This window comes from Parus major, chromosome 3 (genome assembly GCF_001522545.3).
Source record: "Parus major isolate Abel chromosome 3, Parus_major1.1, whole genome shotgun sequence".
Lineage (NCBI taxonomy): Eukaryota > Metazoa > Chordata > Aves > Passeriformes > Paridae > Parus > Parus major.
The window spans coordinates 100,503,529-100,513,329 of NC_031770.1; the positions used below are offsets into that span (position 1 = coordinate 100,503,529).

Here is a 9,801-nt window from a genome sequence, read left to right on the forward strand (position 1 = left end):
GGGCGCGGCCAATGAGCGCGGCCGGGGCGGGCTCGGGAGCGGCGCCGCCGGTACTTAGGCTCGCCGGAGGGGCCGGGCTGCCCAGAGCGGCGCGGGCGGAGCAGCCGGGTAGCGGTGGAGTGCACGGGTCGCGCTTCCTCTGCGGCGCCCATGGGGACAGGACGACTTTAAAGGAGTTTGGGGGGGTTCTGGCGCTGGGCGACCACGGGTACGGAAGGGGACGGGAGGGACCCCTCGGGCGGGGGGTGCCGATCGTTGCTCTTTGCCTGTGTCTTGCGGGGTCCCGGCCGGGCTGCGGGCGCCGGGTGGGTGGGCAGGGCTGGCAGCTCCGGGGCCGTGCGCTCCTGCAGCCGACCCCCACACGCAGTGCTGCCCGGCGCGGTTCGGCTGCGCACCGGCGGAGGGAGGGCCCGGGACCCTCCGGCCAGAGCCTCCCCGAGCCTCCGGAGCCATCTCCCTTCTCAGAGCGGAGACTCCTGGGGCAGTTCCGTCCCCCCGCACGGAGCTCCTCTCGTGGCGCTGGGAGCCGGCGCTCCGGAGTCGGGGCTCTGCCCTGCCCCGCACCCCAGGGGTAGGGGGAAGGGTCCGCACTGGGAGTTTCTCCCTTGCACGAAGGGGAGGGAAGGAGTCGGGAAGGGATGAGGGCTTAGGGCGGAATCGCTGAAATCTTTTGTATGTGCCTTGATTTATTTTTTTTTTTCTTCTTTCTTTCCTTCCCTCTGCGTGCGCTCTCCTTCCCATCTCTTGTTCTCTGTCTCTGCCCACCCCACCCTCCCTTAGATCCGGCGATTCCTGCCCTCGCCTCGCCCTGTCATTGATGGGAAATCAACTGGATCGCATCACCCACCTGAATTATAGCGAGCTGCCGACCGGGGACCCCTCGGGGATCGAGAAGGACGAGCTGCGCGTCGGGGTGGCTTACTTCTTTTCGGATGAAGAGGAGGACCTGGACGAGCGAGGCCAGCCAGACAAGTACGGCGTGAAGGGCTCGGGCAGCCCTGGGCAGGAGACGCCCACCCACCACCTCCACCACCAGCTGGTGCTGAACGAGACCCAGTTCTCCGCTTTCCGCGGCCAGGAATGCATCTTCTCCAAGGTCAGCAGCGGCCCCCAGGCTGGGGACCTCAGCGTCTACTCGGTGTCAGCCCTGCCCGCCCTCTGCAAGCCGGGGGACCTGCTGGAGCTGCTCTACCTGGGGCCGTCGGAGCACCCGCCGCCGCACTGGGCCGTGTACGTGGGTGGCGGGCAGATCATCCACCTGCACCAGGGGCAGATCCGCCAGGACAGCTTGTACGAGGCGGCCGCGGGCAACGTGGGCCGGGTGGTGAATAGCTGGTACCGCTTCCGCCCGCTGGTGGCGGAGCTGGTGGTGCAGAACGCCTGCGGGCACCTGGGCTTAAAAAGCGACGAGATCTGCTGGACTAACTCCGAGAGCTTCGCCGCCTGGTGCCGCTTCGGGAAACGGGAGTTCAAAGCCGGGGGGGAGCTGCAGGCGGCTGCTGGCACCCAGCACCAGCAGCAGTACTATCTCAAGATCCACTTGGCAGAGAACAAGGTGCATACGGTGAGGTTCCACAGCCTGGAGGATCTAATACGCGAGAAGCGCAGGATCGATGCCAGTGGCAAACTGAGGGTGATCAAAGACCTGGCTATAGTGGATGGGAAAGAATAGGGAGGAGCAGGAGTACGTGGCTATCTTCCTTCTGCCCTGCTCGGGGAGACCAGCCTGCCGTAGAGTCAGGAGGCTGCACCCTCCTTCCGTGGGACGCAACTGGAAGCAGGATCCATGGCAACATTCCAAAAAAAACCAGCATTCTTTACACCCATAGCCAGTATTTTGTTTGGCTTTTAATAGCATTAATGCTGAAAGAGAGAGGAAGAAAAGAGGGGGGAGGTGCAGGAAGGCTGTTCTCGGAGTATGTGGACAAAGTCTCTCCTGTCAATTGATGTTGACCATTCTAGCAACATGCCAATAAAATTTCAAATTGAAATTTCTTTTTAAATTTTTATTTCATGGCTTTAATCCATGATAAGTTTTAAGTATCTGGGACCATGGATGTGGATGTAGCTAAATGAGAGTCTAGCTAATATTTGCCTGGCCAACCAAAAGCATCAGTCATACTTTGCTAACTGGGAGAGAAAGGGGGTGTTGGGGTAGAGGGTAATTCCCTATTTTTGTTTCTCCACACTGCTGTTTCAGCCTGTAGCTGCAACCAAAATTTTCTCCCAACCAACTCTGGCGAGCTGTTTACTAGGAAAAAATACTTTCATTTCTGGTTTAAATCTGTCACATTTAAAATATTTGCCTTTGCTTTCTGCTAAATGTCATCATAATGCATAAGCTCTTTCCACCTCTTCCCTCCTCCCACCTTCCTTGCCTTTTTTTTCCTTTTTTTTTTCTTTTTTTTTTAAAAAAAAAAAAGTTGGCAAGCAGCTGTTTTCCTAAAACTAAATTCAGTGGTTAAAAGGAAGTGGTGTATTTTGAGGAGCAGTATTCTCAGAGATCATATCAGAGCCACTAGGATTTCATGCTTGAGCTGTGGAATTTGTGCCACTGCTTTGATATCTCATCATACACAGGTCAACAGAATCCTGCAAGAAACACTTTTGAATTCTGCATGTTACCTCTTTGGAACAGCAATTTATTGCATATTTACAATTCCAGTTAAAGAAATAGATGTAATGTGGCCAAGGTCATCTTGCATTTCAAATTCCCAGCAACAAAAAATTCTGTTCAGTGTAAGTTTAGAAATCCACAGCAGCATTTAAAAGATGCCTTTTAATGTGATGTGAGCAATGCCTTGTCTGTATTTCAGATCCTGTTCACTCATTGCTTAATTCTAAATTTTGAAGTGAAAGACCAGAGAATTAAATATATTTTTAAAAAATCTAAAGTATACTGGGGCATTTCTTTTTATTATTCTGAGCTGCATACAACTTGTAATTTTGTCTTTGCATGTTTCAGTGCTGGAAAGAAAATGCACTTGTTTTTGTTCTCTTCCCACATCAATGTCAGCTAACAGAAGTAATAGCCCTCTTTTGTATATATATATATGATACACTCCACCGCCTGTCAATGTACTGTGTCCCAACTCTTTTTTTTAATTAAACAATGTCATAAGCAACCTTGTTGCAACAGTAATTCCATTTCTTCAAAGCTTTTGCCTGCTGTAGCTGAAGCTGCAAGGGTGGAGTGTACTTCATTATAATTAAAGTGTTAGCATAAATATCTTTAAGAAAAAACAAACAAAAACCTGAACCCCCAAAACTACTCTTCTCAGTGAAGGTCATATAATTGGATTTGTTCTTGCTAATATATGTGGCAAAATTATGTGGCGATAAGCAGGTAATTTATCACTTTCCCTAAAGTACCTTATTTAGTACAATATAGGGTAAAAATGTGAATTGTAATTAGTGTCAAATTGCTGTTGAAATAGCCTCAAACTACAGCATACTTTTTAATAAATCTGTAATTTTTTAGCTTTATATAGGCAGTAGTGGTTGTCTGATGATGTTAACTTTTCCCATAACAGGAACAGAATCTTCTACCTAGTGTTTGTGTATCTTACTGTTGCACATTAGATTGCCTAAATTGTCTGTTAGAACTGATTTCCCTGTACCACTTGGTGGGAGCACTGTGGGATTGCAGAAAGACTTTGGCTTTACACCAAGGCACTTGCAAAACATCAGAAACTGATATGAGACGGAAAGGTGGGCAAAAGCAATTTATTTGATTTTTTTGTTTTTTCCTTATCAGAAATATGCATTGGAGACCTGAGGTTGCAAGAGGCAGGGAGAATTAAATGAAGAGGGAATAAGTACCAGAATCTTTATAAATGAAGGCAAGAAGAATAGAGTCATAGTGTTATTTTTGATTTCCGGAATGGTTTTTATTCAAATTGCTGTTAGATTAGACAGATGTTCCTTGGAAGAAAATAATTTTAGGTTGTCACTAGTGAGAATTTAAAATATACTAAATTTAAACTTTTCACTGTGCTAAAAACCCCATTTTAACTTTGGATTTTTTGCAATGATTTACTAACCTGGTTCATAAGCATGACTATATTCCTTGTCTTACCCAGCTAGATGTAGAATGGTATTTTGTAGTATATAAAAGAAATTATAGGAGCTACTGTATGCTTATTTATTCAAGCTCTGTCAGAGACCTCTGTCATCACTCTGAATTTGTACAAATAAAGGTACAATGCTGTACCTTTAGAAGGCCTTAGTCCTTTTCATAAGGACTGGAGAAAATATATTGGGAATATATTTTCTAATACCAGATGGTAACAGCTGGTATTAACCTAGGATATAGTATTGTCACGACTGTGTTCAAGTAGCATTCTGAAATTAGCAACAAGGGTGCCCATACAGTTTCTTTTGTTATTTTTCTTTAGCTAGATTTCAGTCCAGAGCTATTGGCAGCAATCTGGTCTTGATTCATAGCCCATTGCAGTTAATGGCTCTTGCTGACCAATGAACTTTGGATCAGATGGTTAGGAGGTGGTTAAAATTTGTGGAGCTTGAGGAAGAGTGAAATTTAAGATGACACTTCAGAGACCAGAAGGGCCACCTTTCTGAGGTGGGAGACCATGGACACAGGCAACACTGAAAAAATAAGGGAAGGAAACAGACAAGTTCTGAAACAAGCAGTGTTAACCTGAGATCTCTTAGGGAATCTCTTAAAAAGACTGAATGTAACGTGGATATAAAAAGTTGTTCGGTGCCTTGAAACAAGAATTGGAAGACAGGGAGCAGTCAGCTGCAACAAAGGCAATGATGCGAATGACCAACAGGTAAAAAATGTAATTGATTGTATTCATCATTCAGGATCAGTGGGCCTGGCAGAGTTAACATTTCCATTTCCAGCACTAAAGATATTGACAAATTGTATTATATCCGTGGAATCTGTTTGCATTCTTTGGCCTAGCTACCTAGGGTAAATATTTACATCTCATTCATTGCTCTTGAAGTACTGACATGTAGTATGACAGCAATGTCAAGATACTTTGCAGTCTTCCGTGTCATGTTTCAAGCTTTCTGTTAGCTATTTGGGTAACAGTTCTATAGAATTTCTTTTGCTTAGATGTGATTCTCTTTTCAAAATGCAATCTTTTGAATTGCTTTGAGACTAAACATTTTATTCAAATTTCAATTCATGTCCTCTAGAAACATAGAGAGCCTTTGTGAAATGTTTTCCTGTCATGGCCAGAATGTTTAGTGCTTATTGGCTGTGCATATTGGGAGAGGACTCTAAAGATGGCTAGCAAAATAGGTTTTGCTACTGTCAGATTTTGTCTCCATCCTCATCTTATGTCTCTAGAGGACTTTGTTTTAATATTTTTGGATTCTTTTTCTCCTTTCAAGTGGAAGGTTGTATAAAATGAAAATAAAAAAACCAACCTAAACCAAAACCCTCATAGCATGCTTTTTATGGCAGTATGCTATTGATCCGTATAGTGGGTTTCAGGTTAAAAGTAGGGTTCAGCAAGACATGGCCTTTGGGGTGTGACAAGAAGTGGCCCTTGGTCTGTGCTAGAATGTGCACATTCTTAATTATCTTGCCTCATCTTGTTTAAGTGTCTTTCATATTCAGGTAAGTAATGTACAAAACTGCCAGAGTTTATAGACCTGTTTATGCGATGTATTGAGCATCTGTAACTCCAGCTGTGTCTGCTGGAGTTGAGGGAACACTGTCTCAGCACAGAGCATCTTGTGGGATCAGGTGCCTCAGCCTGCCAAGCTCCCTACCCTCTGTCTGCAGCTACAGAGGAAGTAGTGGTCTGGAGAAGTTACTGCTAATTTTGAGATTTAGTTATTTTCTGTGAAAAATTTCTACTAGAGTAGTGTATGGGCAGTATCCTGGCCATAATTATACTTGGATGTGACTAAAACATTCTGTGTGCTGCTGCTTATGGGGTGAAAACACTCTGCTTCCCACTCTATGACCCAGGAGAAGGATAGAAGTCCCAGTGCCAAAGAAGTAATCCAGAAATACTTAGGAGCTATGATTGGGCTACCATGCTAAGGGAGTTTCACTGCAAAATTAAGGTCTAAAGGATAATGTTACATGACTAGAGTGTGATCAAGTACAGCTGTTAGAGTGTCACTGTTTCTGTGGCAAGTGTGGAATTTATTTGCTTACTTTATTACAAAATACTTAACTTTTCTTTCCTGTGAGTTCAAATTTGATACGTGAAGCTGCTCTATGTGCTCTACGTTCATGGATCTTCTGACGCAATATTAGTTTGATCTGTCAGAGTTTTTTACAAGTTTATTGTCAAGAAAATTAATGGATACTGACTGGGAACAGATGCTTTACTGAACTGCTAGTAAATCAAAGAGGGTAGTGTAGATGTTAGATTGAAAAAAGGGAATGAACTAAGAATGTTCTGTTACTGGGCATATCTACAGATTTGTTCCAGATTATATAATCTATACAGATATAAAGTGCCAGTGCTGTATTTTTCTAATGTGGTTGTGGCATTCTACATTCTCTCATTTGCAAAATACTATTATCTGTCTAAATAATCCAAATCCCCAGTGAAGTTCTATTTTTTTATATTGAAATTCCATTGAAGTTAACAGTTACTTTATTTATACTTGCCTTTGAGAAATAAGATGGATTTTTTTTAAAGGATTATAATTGAGCAGCTAGTAATATGCACTTTAATTTCTTAATTTTAAATATTTTGTATCAAGCACAAATGTATTTAAGTTGATATGTCCAGAGGAATGATAGAACTTCCATTAGCAGAGTCTATTCAGATTGTTTTATTTTTTTTTTTCATGTTTTAATTATGGACCATTGGGGCATTTTGATTCTGCGGATGATGCATGTATGTAAAACTGTTTGCAGGATCAGGATTCTTAAAATAAAAGATCTCTCCCCTTCATGTGGCATTAACTTTGGGCTAAAATCAAGGAGTAGGATTTAGCCAGGATCAAGGCCTCAGCAACAATCTCCTATGGAATTTAGTGGAAGGCTCGTGTGTGATGTCTACCATAAGGGCCTTAATTACATTTTCTTACTTGTACATACAGTAATCATCTATGCAAATGGCATTTTCCTAGGTAAAGTGGGTTAATGCTTTTCAAACATCCCTTGGACTTCGTCTTCTGTGTCTATGTGGGTATATTTGTTGGGCGCAAATAAAAAAATTGGGGTTTAGTGCTGTAGACCCAATATCTCCAGCTATTTTGACAGGAACTCAGGTGGAATTTGGAACCAGTGTGGCTACAGAAGGAAAGGGTGGAAGAATTTTCAGTTAAACTTCAAGCTGTTCAAGGAGGATATTCAGAGCTAAGCTTGAGATTCCATTCTTTCTCTTCTCCAAGGTGGAAGAGGGTTAGTAACTGTGCACCCCTCACACATAAAACCATTACACTGGAGATCCATGCTACTGCCTAGGCAAAATAGGGTAAAATATGCAGTGTCTCATCAGCCTTAAGATGCAAACAATTTTTCACAATTTAAACACTACTTGGATACAGTGTGGCTGTGGCATTGGCAATCAATTTTGAAAAGTCGCATTTTTAAGCTGATAAACTAAACAGCATAATGTTTATAAATGGGAAACCTCAGTAAGCCTTCTTGTTAATCTATACAGCAGATTTTGTTCCCAGTTTGTGTAAATAAAAGAGTAACCCTGATTCAAGAAAATTATCATGGGGTAGAATTTGGAAATAAATGAAACAATCCAACTCCAAATTTAGTTCTGATGTTACACCATCACTACTGCAGGTGAATAAATCGCAGATACCTAACAGTGTGAATAAATACAAACTTCTGTATTGTGACACTTCTTCACAGCAGATTATTTTATGCCACAGAAAGAATATTCCGTGTATGTTATTCAATATGAGTAAACATACGGCAATCTGGTCTTAAAACAGATCTTTTCTTCCATATGTTCCTATTGTTTCCATATGCCCTTTCAGTCAGCTGAAAGCAATACAAAAACTAAGCCTGAAAAATATACTAATTGATTGTAAATATTTAGGCAGAAATTTATATGCATATTGACATAAAACTAATAGATGTACTTGTATAGACATACAGATTTGCATACCGTGTGTTACGCATACAAACACATGACAAGTCCTGACTGTTTTGTTCGTATTGTAACAAATGTCAGTCATTTCAGTATGTATTTTATCTGTGTAACAGATGGGTACCCAAGACTTCGCTGACAGTATTTTAGCACTGTTCAAATATTTGTTCTTTAGGGTATGCCATGGTCTTCTGACATCAAGACAAGTGAGTTAAATATGTGGGGTTTGACATATTGCTACTTACTGGAGGAAAAATATCAAGAAACACTACACTTTGCAATAATGAAGTACCCTTTTAGAATGAACTATGCTGCTACTGACTTGTGTATTTATAAATAAAAGAATGATCCAATGAAGAATCCATCTATCTTTCTCTTTGGCATCTTTAAATGGATAGTGCCACAAGGGTTGTTTTTTTCTTAGTTTGAATGTGCTTCCACTCAGTGTAATATTTTGGAATCATATCACTGAAATAAGTAGTGTTATTCAGATGTGCTCAGCTATTGTTGTGTAGTTGCTCTAAAGTAAAGAAGTGGCTGGCATTGATACTTCTTGATTTTTCTCATCCTTCTTTGCATTGATAAGTTTATTTCAAAGGCTAAATGGAGTGACTTTGGAAAGCACTTACTACTGATTGGACACTCTCCATTGAATTCATTAGTGATTTTTCACCAGACTTAATTGGACCACAGTTAGGCTTATACTAACTTCTAGAAACTTTACTTAATGGATGGAGGATGAAAATCAGTTCTGTCTGAAGAGTGTTTTTTGTGGACTGGATTGCTGATTGTTGTGCTTCTGAGACCTTGAAAAGTGAGATTTCTTTTCAAGAAATAGAATAGCCTTGTTATTTTGTGTTATTTCTGTGTTATAATTGTTGTTATTCTGTATCCACAAAGTTTTTATTGCGCATGGTAAAAGACTGTGGAATCTTATACCTATCCTAAATTCTTTGTCCTCATCAAGCCATCTGTGTGTGATCAAGGCCTTTTTCTGTGTATAGGCAGAGCACGTCTAGTTGGTGGCTAGAAATCACTGTTACCTGGACTATCCAAACTGAATCCTTGCCCAGAGGTTTCTGTCATTTCCAGAGGCTGTGGGAACTAAGAGAATTCACTCATCAAGCTGAAGCCCTTTAATAAAAATATTTTATTGAATAAATAAGTAAATATATTGCTACTAAAGGTCAATCCAGTCTAACAGATCATGGACCACCATGACATTGCTGGTAATTAAGACATTGGACAGAGCATCAGCAACAGCTTCTTTTAAGAAATTTAGATGGCAAGGTATGATATCACTGACAGAAGTACCTTATATGAATGCAAGGACCTGTTTATGAGAGACTTTATGATACAACTGTTAGTATGACAGAGCCTGCTTTATGTCCTGCTTTGGACATAGACCTTGTTACATATGTCAGCCTACCTGGCAGGCTTTCTGCATTAGTATTTACAGCCTGTTCTGACTTCATACCATTGATTCTTCAGTTAGGGGTAATCAAAGGTCATTAATAGTGAAAAGTTCACTTTGATTGACCCATCGACTCATTTTAATTATGGCAATATAAAATAGTGTCAGGTGCTAGACCCCTACATGAAGGGTTAGTTAATATGCAGATTCATCCTGGCAGTAATACTGCTAGAATACTGCCATTAGCTCTAGCTAAGGGCTGTAGAAGAGATTCCTACTTTATCTCTCAAGCTGAAGAAATAGGGGAAAAAAAGATTGGTAGAAAAAAAGCGT

The 9,801-nt window shown here is 41.7% G+C and overlaps 1 protein-coding gene across 1 annotated transcript; it reads left to right on the forward strand.

Moving 5' to 3' along the window:
* The first annotated feature begins 89 nt into the window (after positions 1–89).
* LRATD1 (LRAT domain containing 1) lies at positions 90–8,411 on the forward strand. Its single transcript, XM_015623294.2, has 2 exons — positions 90–208; positions 781–8,411. The coding sequence occupies exon 2, from the start codon at positions 818–820 to the stop codon at positions 1,670–1,672; it is 855 nt and encodes a 284-aa protein (XP_015478780.1). The 5' UTR covers positions 90–208; positions 781–817; the 3' UTR covers positions 1,673–8,411.
* The last annotated feature ends 1,390 nt before the right edge of the window (positions 8,412–9,801 follow it).